The 24,239-nt window shown below is 44.2% G+C and overlaps 2 protein-coding genes across 2 annotated transcripts; both read left to right on the forward strand.

Annotated features, from left to right (window-relative positions):
- The first annotated feature begins 560 nt into the window (after positions 1–560).
- On the forward strand, positions 561–7,806 carry kri1 (KRI1 homolog). Its single transcript, XM_080855830.1, has 19 exons — positions 561–676; positions 1,012–1,088; positions 1,217–1,322; positions 1,415–1,520; positions 1,639–1,696; positions 1,827–1,876; positions 2,002–2,092; positions 2,325–2,402; positions 2,556–2,662; positions 3,097–3,229; positions 3,312–3,407; positions 4,015–4,185; positions 4,527–4,602; positions 4,724–4,860; positions 5,157–5,331; positions 5,592–5,722; positions 6,133–6,197; positions 6,355–6,450; positions 6,720–7,806. Exons 1-19 carry the CDS (start codon positions 592–594, stop codon positions 7,234–7,236), a joined length of 2,355 nt encoding a protein of 784 aa, XP_080711956.1. The 5' UTR covers positions 561–591; the 3' UTR covers positions 7,237–7,806.
- Positions 7,807–9,261: 1,455 nt separating this feature from the next.
- mosmoa (modulator of smoothened a) lies at positions 9,262–23,914 on the forward strand. The gene is made up of 3 exons (XM_080856395.1): positions 9,262–9,846; positions 17,759–17,971; positions 20,265–23,914. Exons 1-3 carry the CDS (start codon positions 9,741–9,743, stop codon positions 20,447–20,449), a joined length of 504 nt encoding a protein of 167 aa, XP_080712521.1. The 5' UTR covers positions 9,262–9,740; the 3' UTR covers positions 20,450–23,914.
- The last annotated feature ends 325 nt before the right edge of the window (positions 23,915–24,239 follow it).

Genomic DNA, 24,239 nt, shown 5'->3' on the forward strand with positions numbered 1-24,239 from the left:
AAATAGGTAAACTGTACAAAGGGGGACAAGATACAGACATTTCTTCTTAATTTCACCCCAATATCAAGGATGCCAATTTCTTGTTTTCTCAACCACACAATTTTGAGTACGCAATTATTGTAGGTCAATTCTGTGCATATTATCACCTACCTTTCAACTCAGTCTCAGGCAAGTGGGATGACGCATGTAGATGTTCAAATACCCTTTCTGTTGTAGATACATTTTTGGATTTGTCATTTCACAAGTTTTTTCGGGGGGTGGGGGGGGAAGAACACTAACTACACACTAGTAGGCTCTTTGTATTTAAAATAATTGTATTTGTACTTGTGGTTTGCATTTTCTCACTTTTACTTTTCTTGTTGCTTTGGTAGACATACAGTTTGTCAAATCTGCATTCGTTTTTGATGTTGTATAATTTAAAACTAATAAATACGTTTTGACTTTTATTTTGAAAAATTAAAAACGAATGGCAGCCATGTTGAAACTTTCTTTATTGTCGCTGGCTACACGCTGCTATCTCCATGCGGAATGTTAGACTATCTGTAAATTAAATAGTTAACCTATATCTATAAGCATTTTTTTGTTCTTAAGATGCCTGGCCAGGCGGAGTTAAAGATTAATAAAAAATTTGCAGATAAATATGAAAAGTACAGACAAAAGGAGGAGTTGCAAAGACGTGAGTTGTCACAGTAGTCAACGTCAACAACTGACCAGAAGTCAGAATCATGGCTAGCTTGCTAACTAGCACAGCTAACAAACTGTCCTGACTAACTTGATTTGCTGTTAACTTGTTTTTAATTAATTATGACATCCTAGCCAAAATGGCATACATCAATGCAAGTTGTTTTGCAATTACGGTATAACGTGTCACAGTTTACAAGCATGTAAGGAGAGTAAGAGCAACCAGTTAACGTGGTTTGTAGACATCTTGCATGTAAAGTCAACTTAGACGGAACCCTAGACTTCCGAGGAAAAAGGACTAGGTAACTAAATAAAAATGTATTTTTTCAGTGAAAGATCGCTACGGAGATGAAGACGAGGGTGGCAGTGATTCATCGGACTCGGATTCCGATGAGAACAGTGACGTGGTGAGCATCAAACACTGGCTAAAACGTGGTTAAGTTGATATTGCTTGCAAAATTGCTAAAAATGGTATCCCTAATTATGATTATTACAATTCGAATTCACTCTCTGTCTTATGTCCATTCATTGACAGGAGCTTGATCCGAAGTTGGAAAGAGATTTCTATAGAACTCTTTCATTACTGAAGAAGAAAGATCCCAAGATTTATCAGCAGGATGCTACATTTTTCACAGACGAAGGTATGTCGATTCATCTTGTACTATAGTATTCAACATCATCAGTTTAAAAAATCTCACCAAGTTCACACCTTGTCTGTTTGTCTTTGTCTCAGTACCAACTGGGTCAAATGATGATGAGGAGCCATCCACGTCTAAGGCAGCTGTAAAGCCAATGTACTTGAGGGACTATGAGCGCAAAGTTATCCTGGAAAAGGGAGGGTGAGTAAACAAATTTTAGCTTCCATAGTTTGTCACTGATTTAACTGTAATGAGCATACAGATCATGTGGTTCAGTGTGTTCTCTTCTGGGCTCTTCAAAATGTTTCTTTGCTCATAGGAAATATGAAGATGAGGATGACAGTGAGAATGAGGAGGCTTCAAGACTGATGCAAGAGGTATTACTTAAACATCGGGGAGCAATACGTGATTTGTTCAATTGGAAGTGTGTATTCATCTGAATGACTGTAAAGGTATAGGTGTTGTTTTGTGTGTACATGTTAATGTATTTACTCTGATTTCTCACAGAGAGCGGGGTCACCCAGTTACATGCAGGAACAGCGGGAGATCAAAAACAGGTACACATTTCCCTTTTTTTAATGGCGGTTGTCTTTTAGCCTTGAGGCTGTTGTTCTGCACAGAAACTGTTGTTGATTATGTTTATGAGGGCTTTTTCTTCTTGTTTTTTTCCTGTCTTTCCCAGTTTCCGCAAATTCCTGCAGGACAGTGATGAAGGCAGTGATGACGATGATAGCGAGTTGCTGAAGAGAAGGAATAAAACCAAAGATGAGAAGGTCAGGCGCTGTCCTGACGTGCTGCGCTTAGCAGACATCTTGCCAATAACAATACATACATTTTTACACAGTATTCATATGTTTGATCAGTACATCCCTCAGGCACACACATATGGTTTTTCCTCAGTAACACTCAGTTACTTAATTGTGTGTGTGTGTGTGTGTGTGTGTGTGTGTGTGTGTGTGTGTGTGTGTGTGTGTGTGTGTGTGTTTTTGTGTGTGTGTTTATCAGGATAAGGAGGAGGCAGACTATGTGGACTGGCTAAAGGGGCAGGCCGATCTGGAGGGCAAGGAGGAGGTGCAGGACATGGTGAGTCTGTGTAGGCATGACGTCTCAATGAAGCGGCTCTGCTGGATTTGTGTGAAGGCACCAGCAGTCTCAAGACCTCATAGAGGGCAGTTATAATTTGTCCTGGCTTTTTGGCTGTCGACTTTTGACTCTCTTACTCTTGTGTTGGTGAAGTCCTACCTTAAGGAATACTGGAATGACCCCCAGCTTGATGAGAGGGAGTGCTTCCTGCGGGACTATGTACTCAACAAGGGCTATCTGGAGGGGGATGACCAGGACAGGTGACTGCGCTCTCATCTCTCTCTCATTCCTGTCATGCCTCTTTGTGTTTTTCCCTGTTTGGTGCAATGCTGTGATGGAGTTGTTTGTGCACAAATGTTACTCAAAGAACGACCCTCTGAGAGGGGCATCTCTACCTTATAACCGCATGACATGATTTGTTTGCTATATGTTGAATGGTACATTCACAAGGGAGTGGGGTAAAGGATATTAGTTATTTGATGAGATTGAATAGGGAACGTTGAGAGGTCACTGAATCTGGGGAAGATGGGAGTTCACTGATTTCTTGTGTAGTTTAACTGGAGAGTTCAGCAAAACTCAGGGAATGGTGGCAAAGTGCTTAGACAGTTTGGTTTAGGCATGTGTAGTGCTGCAGCTACCATGAAGAGCTTGTAAATAATGCCTTTTGGACTGTTTGTCTGTTTATCATACACAGGATTCCTACCTATGAAGAGTTGGTACAAGACGACGTGGACGATTCTGAGGATGAAGGAGAGTCTTTCCTTACGAAACAGGAAGACTTTGAGAGGAAATACAACTTCCGCTTTGAGGAGCCAGATGCCACAAAGGTGACCCAACGCTCTGACTTGCCCAAGTGTTGGAGTGCGGTAGTTGTGGTCAATGGGTTTAATGCTTACACATTTCTTGCAGGTGAAAACGTACCCCCGAAACATTGGCACATCCGTCCGTACCAAAGACGATCGGAGGAAACACAAGAGGGAGGAGATAAAGGAGAGGAAGAAAAAAGTAAGACATTTTATTCTTTTTCCCCGTTGTTTTATTTCTCTAGGCTAGTATCTCCTCAGTTCTGTTCTAAAACCAATTGCCATTCAATATCTTTGGCCTACTGTTAATCGAGTGAGTGTGTGGAGCGACCCAAGGCAGAGAAGAGGGTTTGAGTCTGTCCATTCTGAAATTAGGAGAGAATCAAAGATGTAGGCCTTTAGGTGTCTAAGCTTTAACACGTGGAGTGAAATAGAGGGATAGAACTACATTGTAAGGTGCAATTTCAATTCATGAAGTAAATGATATTGAAAGTACATTGATGTAAATAGAGGTGCATTTTCTATTTATGAAGTAAATAGTACAAGAATTTTTAAGGAAAGAGCACCCTCAAGTGATGTGCGCAAACCCAACTGTACATGTCTGGTCTGCTGGTCAGGCAAGTCACAAACAGAGGGAGGAGAGGGAGATGTGTCATCTCAGCATCAGTCAAAGCAAGCTTTGATGTATCTTACCAGTCGGGAGATGATGCTGAACCAGAAGCTTTTACATAGTGCTTCATCTCTTTGCAATGTTACTCTTTACTTCTCTCATGCCTCCTCCTCTTCCACCTCTTCCTGGCTCCCCGTAGGAGAAGGAGCATAAGAAGGAGCAGCTGAAGCAGCTGAAGAATCTGAAGAGGAGCGAGATCATGGAGAAGCTGAAGTCGCTGCAGGAGCTCACCGGGAACGAAAAGCTGGCCTTCAGTCAGCAGGACCTGGAGGGAGACTTCAACCCCGAGCAGCACGACCAGCTCATGCAGGTATGCTCTTGTGTTGTGTCAAACTTCTGAAAGGTTGAACAAGGTCATCTAGAGAACATGATGCAGCTGAATACACATAGGCAAGGCTGGCCACATGCATTTGGTTGATGATGAAGTGACTTTTTAAGTTTACATGGGTCTGATTATTTTGAATGACTTAAATTTTGAGAACCATTTTGCAAAGTCAGGCATTGCTGTGTTGTTTTTTCTTCAGTGATCAGATAAATTAACTATGTTTTTTTGGGATATGGTAGTATCTTTTTTGATTACCGGAACTCATCACTGGTGCTATCTCAGTGTTTTTGTATATTTGGTTTTAACTGGCTTGTTTGGCTCTTTAGAAATTCTTTGGTGATGAGTATTATGGGATGGACGCGGATGAAAAGCCTCAGTTTGATGAGGAGGAGCTTGAGGACGGTAAAGACTTCTCATTCACACAGTTGGGATATGCGGCTTCAGCATCATTGCCTGTTCGCCGTTGTTTTGTCAGAAATTGTTTGTTTCCAGTGAGTGAGGTCTGTATATCTTATGTCATCAGGACATTGGAACTGGGATACCTACACAGGAGAGGGTGGGGAAGGCCATGGTGAGGATGAAGAGTATGGCGGCGATGAAGAGTATGGCGGCGGGCAGCCTGAAAGCCATCAACCAAACTGTGAAGATCCTGACTTCATCGTAAGCTCATGCTGTGTTGTCTGTTTTGCCCTTCAGCATGTCCCTTTAGGAGAGGCAAACCCTCTGTTCCCCTGGTGTATAGCTGCTGTATAGCACATCTGTATTGTTCATTTACACCTTCAGCAGACACTTCTGTCTAATTTATTACACTTCAGTCAAGTCACTGGACACAGCACAGTGCAGTTTACAAGTATGCACCCAATGAGTTCTCCGAGAGCAACTCAATAGTTACGTGATGGGTGGGGTCACTTGACGACGTTTTTTCTCTAATTCCTACCTGAAATGATGATGTCTAGATGGATGCAGACTATGATCCCAGCCAGCAAGCTGCCAAGAAAAAGAAGAAGAAGGAACGTGAGAAGAAGAAAAGGCAGCCGCCGTCCAAAGATGACGTCACCCTGATGGGCAAGAAGAGAAAGGTGTCTCACTTTGCTGAGGTCATTGCTAAAAACAAGCCTGTTTTTGACCCACGTAAGTCCTAGCAAGTGCTTTAAAACCATGTGCTGGTTTATGTCAAAGTCAACTGTGTGTGGCTTAGGTCCAAATCAATGGTTTTTTGACTGGATGCCAGAAATGTTTTTAAATGTTCTTAATATAATATGAAATATTGAATATTATTGAAATATTGTAGGCAGTGATGTGCTGTCAATGAATTCATTATCATAACTGTTGGCCTTTTCTTTGCTTTTATCTGCTATTCATCAGTAATTATATGAATTGTTTCACTATAGAGGAGAAATCATATGAACAGTATCTTGATGAATATTACCGACTGGACTATGAGGACATCATAGATGACCTTCCCTGCAGGTTCCGCTATAGGGAAGTGGTTGCTAACGACTTTGGCCTAACAACTGATGAGGTGAGAATGGTGGTATGTCTTCTAATTGTATTGATGGTAGGTAATGCATGTAGAACTTGTAGCTCAATAGGTAAAGAAACGGGCTATGAATGCAGAGGTCATGGGTTCAAATCCCAGCAACTGCACAAGTTTAACTGTCTGGCACTGATGTGATTAGATTGGGTCTGAACTGGTATTGTTCCCTACGGGGTAAACTCTGACCAGGCTATGTGGACAGCAATCTTCTCTCTGAGCTGACAAAGTAAATGATGACATGAGGATGATAGACATATATGGATAGTAGGAGATAGTAGTAACCCTTGTTATCTTGGGATCTTTTCTAATTTGTCAGTGGGTTTCACAAACAAAACAATGCCTTTTAGCTACAGGTGTGAAAACCAAGTTATGAGTTTAACTCTCCACCCCTGCAGGTGCTGGCTGCAGACGAGAAGGAGCTGAACCGTTGGTGCTCCCTGAAGAAGACCTGCATGTACAGGTACTGAAAGCTTACATCTCTGGCTCCTCTGTGAGCTCATCTTTAGACCCCAGGAAGAAGGTGTGCTGAAATAACCTCTCCGCAAAGCACAATGCACCTGGATATTGTTTTTTTTTTCCTGACTGAGGCGTCTCTGTTTCTGAATGTTCTGTGTCAGGCCCGAAAGAGATGAACTGTGTGATGTGAAGAATTTCAAGATCAAGGCCCAAGACACTAGGAAGAAGAAGCAGATCTTTCTCTCCCTTTATTCAGAGTGAGTATCAGACTTTTCCATATCCCCGCATTGAGTCTTTGATGCATTGTGCACTGTGTAGCCCTGGCTGCCCTCTTGCCTCAGAACTTTAAAAAACGAATGAAAACAATAGGGTGTCTTATCTAGTCAGAAACAAGCTGACTGAAAAGGGCAGAAAGAACAAAACATCTCAGGCCAGTCAACAGAAAGGCCTTTCTCAGTGGAGTTTTTATTGAGGTTCACTTTCAGCCTGTTACTCATTTTCTCTCTGTTCTTTTTGCACTATCTAGGGAAGAAAAGGAGCAGGCCAAGGGAAAGGTCGGGAAGAAGAGGAGAGAGCGGCTGAAGAATGCTGAAAAGGGGAAAAATGTGCAGGAGAAGGAGAAGGAGGAGGTAGCAGGGAGCAGTCAGTCAGTAGCCGACACTGCTGAGGAATCCATCATCAAAGACCTGACAGAGATGGGTGGTGAGGAAGGGGAAGGGGAAGATGGAGAGGAGTTCCTGGTCCCCAAAATGGAGAAGCCAAAGCAGCAGGAGCGTGAGGAGGCCGCCACAGAGGCTGTCAGTGAAGAGACCATCAAACCCAGAACTGACCAGCAGAAGCGGCCCAAGAAGAAGCCCAGGGCCCTGGGCAGTCGGCTGCTGTCGAGGTCCTTTAAGGTTAAACTGGGCGGTAGGGAATTTAGCAGACAGAGACTGAGGGCTTACGGACTTAACCCCAAGAAACTGCACTACAGGGAACTTTACAGGGAGAAACGAAAAGCGCAAGAAAAACACAACAAGCCAAAGGCGCAAAAAAGCGAGTAAGCATTCACCATTTTTAGCAACATGCTGCCCGAGTTGGTTTTGCAGTTGGCACGGGATGGATCCACAGTTAGACTTCCTCCACATGCCTAACCATAACATTTATATTCACCCGACGAGTTAATCTTTTCATCATGTCTGCAGTGCTGCTGATGTTGGGGGTGGGGAGGGAGTTTCCCCTTCTTTGGCGACAGTGGAGTTTACAGCGTTGTTGTTCAGTTTACTGGCAGGCTCATCCTGGGGAGATCAGAGGAACGCTGAATCTGCTGATGTTCCCACACTTCACCCGCTGAAGTTCATGTGGGTTTAATCCCCCTCTCACGTTCCCTTATGTGTGTGTGTCTCTCCCCAGTCCCTGCCCGTTTGTATACAGAGAACAAGGAGTAGTTGATTCTTTTGATTTGATTTGATTTGATCTGAACTGGACTGTGTGCAGACTAATACTGTTTTTGTAATGGATTGATAACAAACAAAGCTCTCTTTAGTATGAATACATTTTAAATGTTTGATTGTACAGTAACAAGTTTTTTTTTAAATTTCAGGTTCAAACTTTATGAACAGTGCTTTTGAAGAGTGTGCATCAAAACGAGCCCCAAGCCTTATTTTACAAATGTGTTTAAGATGTGGTTGTTGGGCTTCAGTAAAGAAACGTGATTGTAAATAAATCTCTTTAAAAAGCCTATAAATAAAAATAAGAAAATCAATAAAAACTTTGAACATATGTATAAATGTGTGTGTTAAGTACACTAACATCACTATATGAAGACATGCATAGGGAGAGAAGAATATCATTCATCCTGTCAGCCAGTTCATTATATGACCAGATATCTAGTTTCTTGATACTATTTCAATGAGAAAATGTTCATTATGGGAAAAATTTGGAGGGAGGGCCAACGTAACAGACTCCAATTCAGTTCTATGAATATGATACGACGATACGTTCCAAGTCGGTTAGCTGAAATCTGCTGATTCTTGTGACTGCTCTCAAACAAATCACCCCAAATATCCCAAATCATTTTCTATGGATGTTTGGACGTTTTCAGATAGCTACAGGTTCAGTTCTGAGAAAATTGTAGACTGACAAAACAACCCAATATATCTAACACTGGTTAGGCATTTAGTTGGCGAGTTGCTTAATCACTGCTTTGCCAAGGGCATGCCCCTTCTTACGACATAGATAGGGAAGGTGTTTGATAACTATTACATCATTTGTTGTCTTAGAATCACCGTATTTTCAATTCAACTTGTATCAGTTGGGTTTTCAGGGACATGCCGCGTCCCCATCACTTAGGCCACCATCAACCTTACAGCAGGAATAAACTTAATGTGCGTGAACAAACGCTATTATTGCTTTTGAATGCTGTCAGTATAGTAACCAGTACTGTAGTTCTTGTACTGTAACATTATTTTATTTATTTAAAAGAACAAATAAGTTGTTGTTTTTTTAGCAAGAAAGGGTCCTCGTCTGAAAGTTACACTATCGGACCCGAGCACATAGCCTCGGTCTTATAATAAACGGTTATGTGTATGGCCTCGAAATCATTCCACTTTATCTCGCGAGATCAAATGCCCACCGAATGCGATGTTGGCGAGCTGTTGTGTCTGACGATCGCGCTGCGTGGGGCTGCTCGCTTGCTTCTTGATGTAATTTGCTTGGCAGAGAATGGTAGTGCGGATCGGTAGATCCTTATTTTACTTCAGTTGCTAAGGATAGACCTTAACGGCATAGTGCTCATACTGATCATACTAGTCCACGCCGCAGGCAGATACACATTCTTACTTCTCTACGTGGTGCGGGAAACCGCTTGCCAGTTTTGCCTTGCTAGTTCGTGCAGATGCGTTTCCAGGGGAGGAAAAGGGGGCATGATTGAGCAAGAGAAGGACTGCTCCGCTTGTCCAACGGGAGAGCTGAAACCAAGGACATGGTGCTGTGCATAGAATCGCGGCCTGTATTGACACCTCTTTAGACATAATCGTGTGTTTTTTTTAATTACACATTCTTATCGCTCTCTCAAATGGGTGCCTGGACGTCAAGTCCGTCTAGGCCCGCCGTCCGGCACACAGAGCTCGACTGTGGGGAAATAGTGGTCAGCTACTAGCGGCTCGGCTAACTGCATTTACCCAATGCTGCTACCGCTGCTGTGTAGAGGATCTACGAGAAGAGAACCTGGAGCCTTGGGCCCACGCTTTCAGGTTGTGCGATCTGTTCGCTTGGAGTACGGCTCAGGACGAAACCAGCCCCACGGATATGTGACACCGCATTTCCCCCTGCATTTAAATGGAAGGCGTATTGAACTTCTCCCGTTGATGTGAGAGCCGTATTGCGCCGCAATGTGGCTAGAAAATAATGGAAGACTAAGCCTGTAACTGGGGCTCTGTTGGAGGGGGCTAGGTAAACACAGACCCTGTACAATCTTCAGTGTAAAGGGCTCCACACTCATCGGTTTGGATCGGTCTGAAGTGTCCTCTTCACCTTCCAATTTCAAGGCTAATAGACTTCATCTGAGATGGATAAGCTAACCATAATTTCAGGATGTCTCTTCCTGGCCGCAGACATATTTGCAATTGCTAGCATTGCAAACCCTGACTGGATCAACACGGGCGAGTCGGCAGGTATGTTTTTGACTTTCGGCTAATAGTGAGTGGGACCTCCTCCCATTCCGGTGCATCCTTGGATCTCGCAGAATTCCCCACCCTCGCAGCATCCAGCAAGGTTGCAGTGTCCTCACTTTAAAAAGCCCAGGTTAAATGCGACTGGAGCAACTCCTGTGCGCCAGTTAATCCTTTGAACAAAGATAAGATCTCGCTGCCGCTATTCGCATTAGCATCCTCTTTTGTCTCACTGAGAACAAACACAGCATGCAGGTCCTCTTTGATGAGGATATCGAAACAACGTTTATGATGTGAACAGAACATGTGAGCACTGTCGTGTCATTCTTGAAGATCAGATTTTGCGTGATAGTTTGTTTTGTAATGCGTTATGTTTTTGTTATACATCTTTTAGTGGGGATATTAATTGCCATTGTAATATCATGCGGTATAACTTTTTTTGTGGATGTACTAGCACAGGCACGTCATCAAGTGCACTGAGGTCAAGCATCAGTGAAATCCGTGATGGCGCTCATTGTGATGTCTGCTACATCTCTATCTATAGCATGGAGATATTTTACGCCAGCCTCCAACAGTGAGCTACTGATAGGCAACTGCTCATTGTTCCCTATTCACGACCGCTTAGTAAGTGGGTCAAGAAGGGTTCAAATAGGGTTTTGTGAAGGCAGCCAGAATGGCCAAACAGTTGTGCCTGTGTGTAACAGAAGCCATTCTTTCTGTTGTTCGTTTTAGGAACAATGAGGGTCTGGGTTGGCTTTGCTTATTATTTCCAAAAGGGAGGCCTCATACGGTCCACAGTATCAATACATCCCACTTTGGGTTTTTTCAGTAAGCACAAACAATGAAAGGACTTTGTACACACAAGACATTCCTTCCTGCACTTGTCAGGGTGATGCTTTCAGATGTTTGCATCTATCATGAATCGGCACTACACTGAAACGGAAATAGCTGAAGTGACTTGAGTTGAAAACAGACTAATGAATTAGCATGTTTTTAGGTGACAAATTGGCATATTGGATGAATTGCTCAGTTTTCTGTTGTTTGGCATCAGCACATCCAGTCATTTTGTTGGAAGTGTGCACCGGATAATTGTATCTGTTGATGGCCCCCCAGTGGGTCCTTGTTTGTACTCAGAGGAAAAGGATTTTCATATTTAGTTTACCTCATCTCTGAGGGTTGTTTAAGCTCCACCAGCCCCACCATGATGACTCAGAAGTGAGTGAGGGCTCCCAAAAAGAACTGGAATGTTCCTGGGAGACTGTGATGAACCTGCCATGACCTAGCATTGGGTACTGCATTTTAATTATTATCTTAAAGGACAGGTGACATTTCAGGTGGGATTGAAGCGGCATTAACTCACTGCTCACTCAGTCTGACTATAGCACTGATGCTCTATTGACTGTAGCCTAGGCGTCTCTATAGAGATGAAGGACTTCCTGTTGTCAGTTACAGGGGAAGGGTGTGTGTGTTGCACTTCTCACTTCTTCTCACATGTGACTGCCAACAGCCCTGGCACCATGGCACCCACTGTTGCCATTTCCTTTTCTCTTAATAGTGTAAAGATTAATGCAGAGGGTGTTTTTTTGACCTCTTTTAGTTCCTGAAAAGCAGAGTGCAGACAGAGCAATTTTCTCTGAGGAGCTGTCTGCCAGTTGGATTCTGTCAACTTTTTCTGTCACACAGTTTATCTGTGGGAATGCTTAACATTCAGTCCTACGCAGCGAGCAGCTTACTTTTCCTTGGTCAGCATTCCCTATCTTGATCTTTTTACTCCCAACTACACAACCAAATGTTTTGCAGGTTTGAAATCTCTAGCTTAGTGACAGATCTCTTTTAATCAGCACATGCCAGCCTTACCTTTTCCTCTCTAGGGATTTTCCACAGAGGTTGACTCAACATTTTCATTAGTGTAGCCAGCTTTACAACTCGCATAAATAAACATTGGACGTTTCCAATCTGTCGAGGCCACTGCTGGCTTTTTCAAGTTAAAGCCATGGTACCAGCTTAATGCTATCACCAGGAAAAGCAGAAGCATGACAGTCACTTCTGTCTAAAACACCAGAGAGTTTGCCCAGTCATTGTTATGCTTTATGTGTATAGTGCTATTAATGTACAGGGACACTCGGGGTAAAGTTAAATGATGGAGTTGAACTACTGCAACGTGGTAAATGAGAAACACTTTCCGATGACTGAATTGAGACAGTGGCTAGTGAGAGGGGGAATGACCGCAGGAAAGGAACATTTTTAATTTCTTCATTTGTCCGTAGCATCAGGACTGCAGTGTATCCTTTGCTCACCACACATGGAGACTCTGCTCACCACACATGGAGACTGGTCACCACAGGCCAGTATGATGCCTGAGAATAGCCAACCAACCCGCACACCTGGCTAAATTCGTAGGGGCTATTTTAAAACTCTCTGATGTTGGAGTGGTGTTCTCCTCCCCTTGTAAAATTCAAACCCTCTGGCCAACCTGAAAAATCCCAACCGAAGCCAAATAATTGAGTGGCTCCTCCCTTGTCTCCGACAGGCCTGAAGTGCCCACAGCAGGCAGGCCCTGACATTTCCAAAAACAAAACAATAAACCCCTGCCGACATCACAATGTTTCAGTTGTAGTGAGCAGCACTAAGATCAGCACCTGATTAATGATTATGGTGCTGTGTGTGGAGACGCTTATTCAAGTCCACCGCGCTACTGATTTTGCTGCCTGATAGATTTGTTTTCCTTTGACAGCGTCACTTTATTTTTATTTTCATTTGGTAAGGCTGCAGTTTTGTGTTCACAGCGGAAAACAAAACGCCCTGGTAGAAATGCCAAGGCCTCCCACTGCTCTTAAAAGGCCTTTTGCTGATGAACAATTCAGCAAACTCACCGCAGGCTGAGGAAAACAAGCAGACCTTATATCACCACCGGCATCATTGCTTATCACATGATGAACAGTCAGGAGAGGGAACATTTGCACCCCCCCTAAAAGAAAAGATAGCCTAAATATTTTAACTAAATATCAGCTCAAAAAAAGTATCCTTTTGAAGAGGGTGCGCTGGCTTTAAAGGATGCAATCGGATTTAAAGCTTGCATTTAATATGCCTTTCTGGTATGTTAATTGTTTTAAGTGTTTTGTTAATTGAGTCTGTGACTGCTATTATTCTGTTTAATTACCAAAACAAATGCAGCTTTTCCCACCAACCTCACACACCTAGTGATTTGAAATTGTGTGTGTTTGTGCGTGTGTATGTGCGTTAGGGAGTCTGTTTCTGCTGAGAGCGTTCTGTGTGCACATACTGATCACGTCCATACATTTCCTGGTGCATAGAGCTGAGTGATGTAAGCTGACTCCTGTACATCTTCAGCTCCCTCATCCATCCATCACCCCCACCCCAGCCACCCACCTGAGTTTATGAGCCGCTTGACTCATTCCGAGGAGAACTTCCTGTTCCGCGCTACCACTCAATGAAAGAACAGCCCCCTGCTTCATTTCCTACACATTTTGCGGAAAAGCTGTTTACAGGTGGAGAATGGGAGAGGGGGAGATAGTAAGACAGGGTGATTTGCTTATGATTCCCGGGCATCACAGTAAAGAGAGACCCTGTTTTTACATTTCTTTGTCTTTATGAATCTTTTTTTTTATTTGTAACCTGGCAGGGAGAGCAGTTTTCCTCTCCTCTTTCTCCTCCTGGTCCTTGGCCACACTGTGTCAGAACATGTCGAAACTCGTCAGAGGAAAATCACTTTCAAATGAAGGTGATTGACATTTCTTATCGTTCTGGCAATGACAGGAATATTATTGCAACTCTGCACTTATCTGTTGCTAATCTCAGGAAGGAACATTTGGCCTGTAGGCAAACCAACTTAAATGTCAGATAGCATGATGGAGCCACTCCGTTGTGATGTGGTGCAGTGCTCCTTAGTCTGTGCTGAGAGTGTCTATCTGTGTGTGTCTGAGATCACGCTAGTGCCTCGTGTCTTGTGGGGTGCCCGCCAGAATGTCTGCCGTGGCTTGCCACTGTGCACCAGCTGGTTTCAACGTTGGCATTTTGCAGAAAAGTTGTGAAACTGTGGGGGCTGGAGTGGTGGGGTGCCGGAGGGAGCTTATTTACAAGAGATATGGACCAGAGCCTCTTCACATATCTGCACCTCTCCAAAACATGTGTGTGTGAGTGTGTGCATGTGCGTGCGTGTGTGTGTTTGTGCGTGCATGCTTGTGTGTGCAAGCAAAAGCATATGCTTGCGTGCGTGCGTTCGACTGCACATGTATGTTTACATCTCTGTGTGTATGTGTGTGTGTTTGTAGCATCCTGCTCTACCTCCTCCTCCAGTCTGACGTACTCTCCTCATTCCCAGTGACCAGGCTGAGGCCCCCTGACCCCCCCTGATCCCTCTCTAACGCCCAGCTCCTGCGGAATGTTCCTGCTGAGCATAAAAGGATTGGACCACACCTTAATGGAATCAGAACATTCCTTCCTGGAGGGCTATAATACACACACACACACACACACACACACACACACACACACACACACGCATCCGTCTGTCTCTGGCTCTTTGTGTGTGAGCTGGAGGAAGGGTTGGGCCACCATGTTGACATTATGTGCTCCAGTTGCGCTGCTGCTGAGAACCCTTAGACATTCTTTTTCTTGGGTCGCCATGGTGCTTGTGGACTGTCAATACAAATCACCTCTGCCCCGCCTAATCCCTCCATTCATGGATGCTGATGGACACTTTAAAGTAATCTGTTCCATAGTGATGAACATCCCTTTGGTGGAAGCACAGGAGTTCGTGCTAAGAGAGCCGTGTACGATACTGCGGAGTGCCATGGTAGGTTGTCCTGAAAGGTCTATCGTGTGGGATAATTATGATGTTTTTAAAAATGTCTCTCTCTCTGCCAGTCTTGGCTGGAGAGAAACCAGCGGCCAGACATATGTCCTATATATAGGCCCAGTGCCTCCTGTCGGGGATCTTTCGCAGAGCTCCAAGTGGAGATGTCAATGGGCATCAGCCTGAGAAACGACTCCAGATTGTGGGAGTAATTGAGTTGTGTGGAGAAAATGGACTCTTTAACTTTCCTCCTCCTGTCCTGTGGCGGTCGTGACTCGAAAGAGAGAGCCTTTTTCAGTCACGTTGTTATTCCCCACACGTCATGTTGCTATCTAGCGAAATCTCATGCCATATGAGTGTGCATGTTTACTGAGATCATCAGCCTGTGTGCGTGCGTGAGTGCGTGCGTGCGTGCGTGCGTGCGTGCGTATGTGTGTGTCCGAGAGAGAGTGAGGGATATTTTTCTGGGCCATGCTGTTGTCCTGTGAATTTCAGAGTGGGACACTTTCCATTTTTGCTTCCTTCTCTTCATTTCCTTTGTCTCTCACTGTGAGCTGGTGTCAATGGTGAGGGTGAACTTGAGGTTTGACCCCACAGGGCTGTAGGCCTATCAATGGTTGAGTCACAAGCCCCCCCCTCCCCCCTTCTCTCTCTCTCAATTCATCTCTCTCTCTCTTTCTTATACACACACACACACACACACACAGTCCTCGTCGCCTCAGGCGCCATCACACTTGAAAGGTTGTTTATGATCAAGTGATTTCCACTGTCACATGCTCACTGCTCTCAGGCTGTGTGCAGCCCGCTCTCCTCCACGTTCCTAGAGAGAGAGAGAGAGAGAGAGAGAGAGAGAGATTCTAGAAGGTTCAGTCTGTCTGCCATCAGAATCACTTGAGAGTAAATGCACAGAGACACTGGCAAGCTCTGTCCTCCAGGGACTGTCCCATCATCAATCTGTGACATGATGCCACTCACCATTATTGCACTGGCTAACCCCTTTAGCTCTCAGACATCCCCCTGATATATGGCTAGATGCCGGCATTTCACAAGATGAACAAATTCGTTGGTTAAATAAAGGGGAAAAAACATTTTAGTTTGTAGTTTTTAGTTTAATCAACGTACATTCTGGTAATGATTAATGGCCAAACTGGACAACTTGAAAGACTGGAGTAGGGTGAATCTATCATGACTGACGTTACAAATTGGAGGGTTTTGTGACGAGCATTATTGTTCAGCTGCCATTGTATTAATCATTAATTTTCCAGTTTTATGGCTGTACTTGGACCTTGCTTGACATGGAAAAAATGTCAATTCTTCTTTAGCTATGTGCTTCAATGTGCTGTGGTGTAGGTTGTGCTATGTGCTATGTGCTATTTGTGCTGTGACTAATGTTGAAATATGTAACCTCATCAGTCATGTTTTGTAATGTTAGTTATGCAATTGAATTTGACATTTTTAATTAAAAATGTAATTAAAGCTCTATATATAATGACATGTATATTTTACCCAAAGCATAATAGATGGCAGCACATCCACAGTTATTTCTGTAAGCTGTTCTTGACAGATGGCAGTTATGGTAAAGTAATTTACTGTCCCCTCTGAAAACTAAATCCATACTGAAGGCCAGCTTGTGTGCTGCCAAGGAGCTTTCAAGTATAGGGAAATTCCATTGTTTGTGATGACATTTAAGAGGCACTTATTTGTGGGAGCCCCTCAAAGAACATCAGAGGCCTCCAGTACCACTCCGGTCTTATCATGTTAGTACACCAATGTTTTTACAGTCATATAAAAAAATGTGGTCCATGTTAACCGATTGATAGATTTGTCCAGATTTTGCAATAATGGTGCATTGATTTCACATATTGCACAGTGAGTGTCTTAACAGCCATTGTGAAGCAGCGGAGCCATGGTTACTAGTGATGCAGCGGAGCCATGGTCACTAGAGATGCAGCGGAGCCATGGTTACTAGTGATGCAGCAAAGCCATGGTTACTAGTGAAGAAGCTGACTGGGTTGCCCTGTTGGGTGCCCTTGGGCAACACACGTACACACATGTGCTGTGTGGTATTTAGAAAGGTGAACTGACCAGATGCAGACTTAAGGCCTAGGCCACGCCGCCTATGGGAGACGGCTACCTTGCTGAAGTGCTGCGGTTCGCGCGCGCGTGTGTGTGGCCACACCGTCAGCATTGCTGCTGCGGCGCTGCTCCTGCCAGCCCTGAATAGAACAGATCTTTTCCCTGCTTGTTTTTGCTGAGACCCGCGCTCCTCACGTGTGAAAAATGGGCTCCATGCCGAAACTCTAGTTGGCGCCACTGCAGGCTCGAGCCATGCCTCAGGCCTCATGCCCACTGGCTGCATGCGTGTGCACTGCGGCTGAGTCACCTCTTGATTTTCATTTCAGCGCCCGTTTTAACATGCTGGAACACAAGGCACACTGCTAACGTGAGACGAGCGGCTCGTAAATCAATGGGGAAAAAAAGGTGACTGCTGCAACGCACGAACCACGCAGCCAGTGTGAAACAGGCCTCAGATGTGCGTCTCATGCAGGCTGAGTGTCTTTTCTAACCTGTCGATATGGGCGCCGAAACAAAAAGCAAGAGGTAAGAGGTGTCACAGGAGGAGAGGTAAGCCACGTGTCACAGAAGTGATGCAGGCCTTGTCAAGATGTAGCGCTATATTCAGTTGCTCTCCTGTTGACCACGTTTATTCAACGGTCTCGGTGTAAGACTGTGGCCCTTAATCCACTCAGTGTGCCTTTTCTCCCAGAGATAGGCCTGGGCAGTGCCTCTTGTTTATGTGAGGCAGCAGGTCCTCTAGGAGCCATAATTGCTGCCGGGAGGGAGCAACCAGGATATGTCTGAAACAATGGGGCGGCATCCTAATTTAACTAGCAGGAGCTGTCTAACACAATAGTCCAACAGACTAATTAAATTCATGGTCATTACTGTTGCAGCGATGAAATGCAGGCTAGAGCTGAGGTTGTAATACATGGGCATTCTTGGAAGCTGGATTTCTGTTGTTGTGGTTTGTTTACTTGAGATGCCTAAAGGTAATATATTTTTCTCCATTTATTTCTGTTTCTCCTCTCCTCTGCTTAGGCGCTTTGACGGTAGGGCTGGTGCGGCAGTGCCAGACGATCCACGGTCGCGACCGCACCTGCATCCCGCCGCGGCTCCCACCTGAGTGGGTCACCACGCTCTTCTTCATCATCATGGGCATCATCTCCCTCACAGTCACCTGCGGGCTGCTGGTGGCCTCACACTGGCGCCGGGAGGCCACCAAGTACGCCCGCTGGATCGCCTTCACTGGGAGTAAGTACCCTTCATGTACCTTTTTAAGCAGACATCCTCATCTCATCTCACCTTACTTACTGCCAAGCTGATATAAGAGGAAGCATCTGTGTGGAGGTGTTTGCGGTGGGAGTTGGCCCACGGTTACTTCTGCCTCAACCCTGGGCAGAAAATGGATGTTTTCGTTTCGAGGCTGTTAACACCTCTAGATTTGAACACATTAGCCAGCCAGTGAACGGGAGAGGGAGAGGGGGGGAGGGGAGCAGGGACACCTTGTTATCGGACACAATTTCCCTCCGCTTGGGAGAGCAAGCATATAAAGAAGTCATTTTCTGAGTCATGTTCGCAGTCACATGGTTGCCATGGCAACAAAAACCCAGTGACCCCTGGTGTCCAGGCTTCTCTCTCTAGTCTGCGGTACTTTTTTCTTTTTGCCTCCCACCTAATCAGCGGATAGAGGCCATTAAATTCAGCAAAGCTGAAAGAGCTGCTGTATTTAGCGCTGGAAATGAGCTCTAAGATAAAATGTGTCATCCTCACTCTGATAAGGAGAAAAAATTACTATGAACTTACCAGAACCCACAACTAACCACTCATGCATATGAAGCTTCACTTTTAAAGTGTCATAGTTTGTTTTGTGTACTGACTGGATTGTGCGTCTGCATGTGTGGAGTCTTTACTTCATAAAAAGACAGAAGCAGGGATCACAGCGAGAGGCGGAAACGAGCATAGAATGAGACGAGACCTGAGGAGACACTTCAGAGGATCTTTTGCGAGTGTGGGGTTGAGGGGGCAGATGAAGGAAGTTATGTGAGTCTGGAAAGTGAGGAAAGGTGGGGAGGGCACAGGTGGCTGGGTCGGTGCTGGTCCTACACAGCTGGCCAAGGGCCAGGGCACCTGAAAGGGCAGCTTTGTCAGGGTAGCACAAGCACCTACTGTCCAAGCTAGGACCATACCTCACATCCAGCCTTCCTTCTCAACCCCCTCTCGCTGCTCCACAGGTCAACCCCACCCCTCCCCCCATGGCTGCTGCTGTGGTTCTGGCTGGCACAGGGCAAACATATGGTGTGTTTGGCGGGTGCAGACGTAAATATTAGCTGTTGTCTGGCCACTGCCCTGACGGTTACCCAGGCAGCATCCATCCATCCATTCATTCATTCATTCGTTCCTTCATTTGCCTTGGCTGCTCCATCCCATGGAAAGGCCGTGCGTTTAAAAATAGGCTCTCATTAGCGTGATCAAAAAATAGCAGGTTCTGTCAAATATTTATATAAGACTCAAAAATGTTGCCGGTGCTCCTGTGACTCTCTCCTTTCTTTCAAAGAAATCGTATAGTAGTTGTAGAAAATCGTTGAGAATCGTCTCTCGAAATCAGCTGTTAATGGGTCCTTCTGTCATGGAGGCACTTTGGTGGTTCGGATCTTCTGCTGTTTTTTTTCTCTACCTCCATCCGACCCATTGTCGTCTTCTTCACACTGGTGTTTTTATCGATGTTTGGAAGGGTGGAGAGAGAGAGGGGCTTTTTCCCTCACTAATGGGCCCATTGAAATTACCAAATACCAAAGTTCTCCAAAGGTTTACTAGTGCTTGCTACTAGGTTATTGTAGGGCAGAGAGTATTTAAGTACTTTATACACACTTAAGTTGTAACATAACAAAGCTGAGAAGTCTGGTTTTGAAGGGTGTTCCCAGCCAAATACCCAATATTCACTGTGTTGCATGGCCATAAACAGTCTTTGCATGAGACATAGTGGCAACAGACACAGCTGTCATGATGGCAAAACCTCATCAAGGATATAGCTGAGTTATTTAAATTCTGAGGCTAGAATTGGTGATGGTTTTTTGCCCGTGTAAGTTGTAGACCTTATTGAGAAATAGTCCTGTTTTCCTGTGCACCTAGATGGAAAAGGTGTCCGGTCTCTCGGGCCCCAAACATCAGGGTTTCATCAATTCATTTCTGACTGCTGCAGAAAGTGGAGGAAACTACTTATCTCCAACTATTCTCTGCTGTGAATGGCACGCTAATATAACAATTTTAGAGCACCTGAAAGGGTGCTGTAACACCCTGGAGGTCTCATTGTATGTCGCTAGTAACCAGTCATATCGGTAGGTTTGTGAATCATGAGGTAAAAATACTGACCTAGCAGACTCCTATGATGCTTAAAACTCTTTAGCTTGAGGTTGGGTAAATGTTCAATTATCCATTTTCTAGGAGACAGCTGTGGTGTTAATGATGTGTGTTAATGTTTTTGTGTGTGATTTTAATGCATCTCCTTCTTCTCTTTCCTCCTGTCTTTGTCTTTTTTTTGTTGCAGTGATCCTGTTCTGTATGGCTGCCCTCATCTTCCCAATAGGGTTTTACATTAACGAGGTGGGGGGGCAGCCCTACAAGCTGCCCAACAACACGGTGGTGGGCTCCTCCTACGTGCTCTTCGTCCTCTCCATCTTCTTCACGATAGTGGGGCTGCTGTTCGCCGGGAAGGTCTGCCTGCCCGGCTGAAGGACCCTTCTGCCCCGGCCTCAACTGTGGGCTTTTTTGAGACAAGATGAAGGAAGGACAAAATAAATGAACAAATAAAACCGAAAAACATATTAATGGTGCTAGAGGAAGGGACATCCGCACTGGACGCCAACGAGGAGAAACCTCACTTAAGCATTGAAAAAATAAATAAAAATAGTGCCAATAGAGAACAAAATCCAAACAAACTGCACTCAGTCATATAGCTGCAAGAGGGTCCTGATATGAATGTTCACGCCCCCCGCTCTCCCTTCCTCACTCCTGTGCTTACACAAGTGTCTGTCTTTATGTTGCACTTTCAAAGGGGGGTTTAGAGATGATAGGAAGTGAGGGAGAGAGAGGGAGGACGGCAGAGAGAAGTGAACAGTACAGCAGCGATGCCTGTGGTACATGCCAGTATTTTGAGACATAACTGTTTTCAGAGGCAGTGTATGTCCTTGTAAGAAGCCTTTGCCCAACACATTTTTATTTTTCGTAGTTTTTTTAAATATATATTTAGCTTCAGTTTTTTTTCACCTTCCATCATTTTCACCTGTGGGGTTTTAAGTTTATTCCAATTAGATGTGGTGGAGGAGCCACGTGTCTGACCATTGGAGGTTCGCTCCTTCTTCCCCCTCACCAAGGGCAGCTGGGGGAGGGTTAAGCGAGGTTGTAGAGCCATGGTTGTGCTAGAAAACAGAGAGACAGGAGGAGGTCCTGAGGGGTGAGAAAGATAGGACTGCAGGTTCAGAGATAACAGGGCTTCTAGGAGGGCTCTTTGGCATCCTCAGTCACTTCAACCCCCTCAACAGGGAGGAGGCGTCTTGCAGAGAAGCAGGAGGAGAAGATGTCAAAGAGGAGAGGGAGACCACTGGGACACCAGGGGAGCTCTCCTGTTAGCTTCTTAGAGCTCCCATGCTGCTCCACAACAAAGGCCAAAAGAAGGACACAGATGGATGACAGGAGAGGATAGCCAGAGGAAAGGATTAAGGTTTGATCACAGGCTCAGTTCAGAGACGCTCAACAGCATCAGGACTGCTGGTCAGGACCTTGTGGAACTGAGCCTCAATATGCTCCAATGTGGTGCTGCTGAATAGTATCACATACGGGCATACACACACACACACACTCATAGACAGATATACACGGTGTGACCAAACTGAATGGAACTCTCCTTACCCACCTCTCTCCTCGTGTCCCCCATGTGCTGGGTTTAATCGAAATCTGTTTTGTTCTGTTTCGACTCTTTTAGCTACACAGTGTTTGTTTGTCTTTTTTTTTGCCATTCTTTTACCTTCCTGGCGCTGTTGTGCCATGAATGGATAGCCTGCTTCTAAAGGGAGCACTGTGCATTCAAGTGCAAAGCCAGCAGGACAGGACAAGTTCGCAGATCTAGACACAAAGTTCTTACCTCATTGTTTGTAACCCTTTGTTAAATAACAGTATCATGTGTGCCCTATAAGTTATGTGCTTTCCTGAGCAGAAATGTGGCAACTGAAACCCTGACCATGTTGCATTTATGACACTATTTACCTTACACTGAATAAGAGAGTGGCAAGCTGGTAAAAAGCCCTCTTTTTTGCCACTTGCTTTTGAAGATGAAGAGATGTCCCCGTCTTTTATCAGTCTACATCTTTGAGGATGCTGCATAATGGAACCGAAAATTCTCCAACCTCTAAGACCATTAAGGAATCTCGAGGGTGATGTCTGTTCCAAGGAAAGGTTTCAATTCTCCTGAAAAATTATGGTCTGTTTTCATAGGAATGGCATAATATTTTATTTTTTTCCTCACTGCCTATTGTGTTTGAACTATCTGCACAAAAAAACGGATTTCTCAATGGCCTTTATTTTTTGAAGCTCTCAAGCTTCGTCAGACTTTGCATTTCACGTGAAAGAGTTTGCTACCATGTGAGGTAGGGTCAGGAATATAACGGTGTTTTCTAGATTACAAAAGCAGGACGCTTGTTCAGGACTGTGTTTCCTGAAAGCGACGTTGTGCAACCCATGAGGTAACAGTGGAGAGAGAGTGTTCTAAACAATAGTCTCTTATCATTTAACTACGGTAGTTGCTCAGCTACGCTTTCGGGAAATGCACCCCAGTTAAACCAGTGGCGACCAGTGCAAGTTTTAGTTGGTGAGCTAGGGCTAACGACGTTCACGATTACTGAAAAGGCAATTAAAAAAACTGAAAATTGTTCCCCATGACAAGACATTAATGGTCCTATTACATCTAATGACTTAATGTTACACGTTGACCAGCACCTTTCTTCCAAGAAAAGAAGTTGAAATTTTCAAAATTATTCCAATATCCAGAACTGTATACAATTCTCTCTTAGGTTATCTAAAATGCTGGGGAATTCCTCAGTCATGCAAGCTTGATTTTGAGAGAGGGAATCAAGGATGCATACAATCGAACATTACTGGGCCGTCCTTTTTACAGTGTCCATGTCATACTGCTCCCTCCAGCTAGCTGCTAGGCTGCCATGACTTAATGAATCCGCACTGTAGCTGCTTTTTCAAATAGTACAGATTTTTCAAATAGTCTCCTGTACCAAATAACAGTATTACCCAAAAGCTATCACTATCCTAAATCTATTGTGGTCTTTGATCCTATACCAAACCCAACTTTTGCCCTTGAGCAGCAGCCATACTTGCCCCAGTTGGGTACATTGTTAAGCTGAGTTCTTTCTCATCCCTCGTCACCAACATCAGTTTTTCAGCTGTCGATTATATGTTGGGACCGCTCTTGTGAATGTCAAATTGCCATTAAGGGATGGTTATCTTTGTGGAAGGCTGATTATGATTGGTGTGTGGTTAGTAAGGAAGAGCATTACGACATGGTGAATAAAGAGGGACATACAGCTACACAATAAGTCCAGGCGGACTGACTCTTGTTTAGTCATTTATATGTCTGTTGTGTGGGGGCCTTATCCCAGGCACCGGCCGCCACTGATTTAAAGCTGTAGAGATCTGAGTCAGCAGTAAAAACTATAACCAGAAATTTTAACTCCACTAGCACAAATATTATAAACGCACTGTTAGGATATCAGAAAAAGAGAAAAAAGGAAACCTAACACTAAGTACAACTCAGTATTGTCTCCACAGTCTTTGCAGCTTTGCAAACCTGTTGAGAGCTCACTACAGTGACTATACATGTCAAAGATTTTTTTTTTTTTGGAGGGGGGGTCACTTAATAGACATTTTTGTGGAGGTGTGGAAGACAAAGCCTGCTATGGCAAATATGAACTCTTAAAGACTGCTTTAAATGTTTTGTTAATGTTAAGTTTTTTGTTTCCTTCTTTGCAAAAAAGTAACTCATTTTGTTTTGTAAAGGATTATGAAGTTAATATTTATAATTTAAAAAAGGGACGAATAAACATGTATTCACAACAGTGTTAATAATCAATGGATGACAGCATTCCCAGTGCACAGTTACTGTTAACAGAATTGACATTATTGATTGTTCTATTTTTTTCTTCTCTCCACTTTTTGTGTTTATGTTATACTTCACTGTACAATACAATAAAAGGCATCATCTGAGCCTTTCTGGTTGATAAGCAACTGAGAGTCACTGACAACTAGTTTTGTGAAAATAGCATGTTGCAGCCCACAAGGATTAGCCACCACATTAGCTTTCAGTCTTTATCACACTGTCATGCTTACTCACTATCACTGTAACACATGGCGTGGGCAACCAAAACATTTCTGGAACATCATATGGTCAAGACACATTGTGTTCTCTATGAACCTAATGTCCTGTTTATTCAAGTATTCTTCATTCATCAGTCATTCT

Source organism: Sprattus sprattus (assembly GCF_963457725.1).
Source record: "Sprattus sprattus genome assembly, chromosome: 18".
Classification (NCBI taxonomy): domain Eukaryota; kingdom Metazoa; phylum Chordata; class Actinopteri; order Clupeiformes; family Clupeidae; genus Sprattus; species Sprattus sprattus.

Bases quoted from the DNA above. Each gene is read 5' to 3' on its own strand.
- kri1 (XM_080855830.1), top strand. From the start codon at position 592: ATGCCTGGCCAGGCGGAGTTAAAGATTAATAAAAAATTTGCAGATAAA. The intron at 1,877-2,001 runs GTACACATTTCC...TGTCTTTCCCAG, and splicing joins CAGCGGGAGATCAAAAACAG to TTTCCGCAAATTCCTGCAGG. The intron at 4,186-4,526 runs GTATGCTCTTGT...TTGGCTCTTTAG, and splicing joins AGCACGACCAGCTCATGCAG to AAATTCTTTGGTGATGAGTA.
- mosmoa (XM_080856395.1), top strand. From the start codon at position 9,741: ATGGATAAGCTAACCATAATTTCAGGATGTCTCTTCCTGGCCGCAGAC. The intron at 9,847-17,758 runs GTATGTTTTTGA...TCCTCTGCTTAG, and splicing joins CAACACGGGCGAGTCGGCAG to GCGCTTTGACGGTAGGGCTG. The intron at 17,972-20,264 runs GTAAGTACCCTT...TTTTTGTTGCAG, and splicing joins CTGGATCGCCTTCACTGGGA to TGATCCTGTTCTGTATGGCT.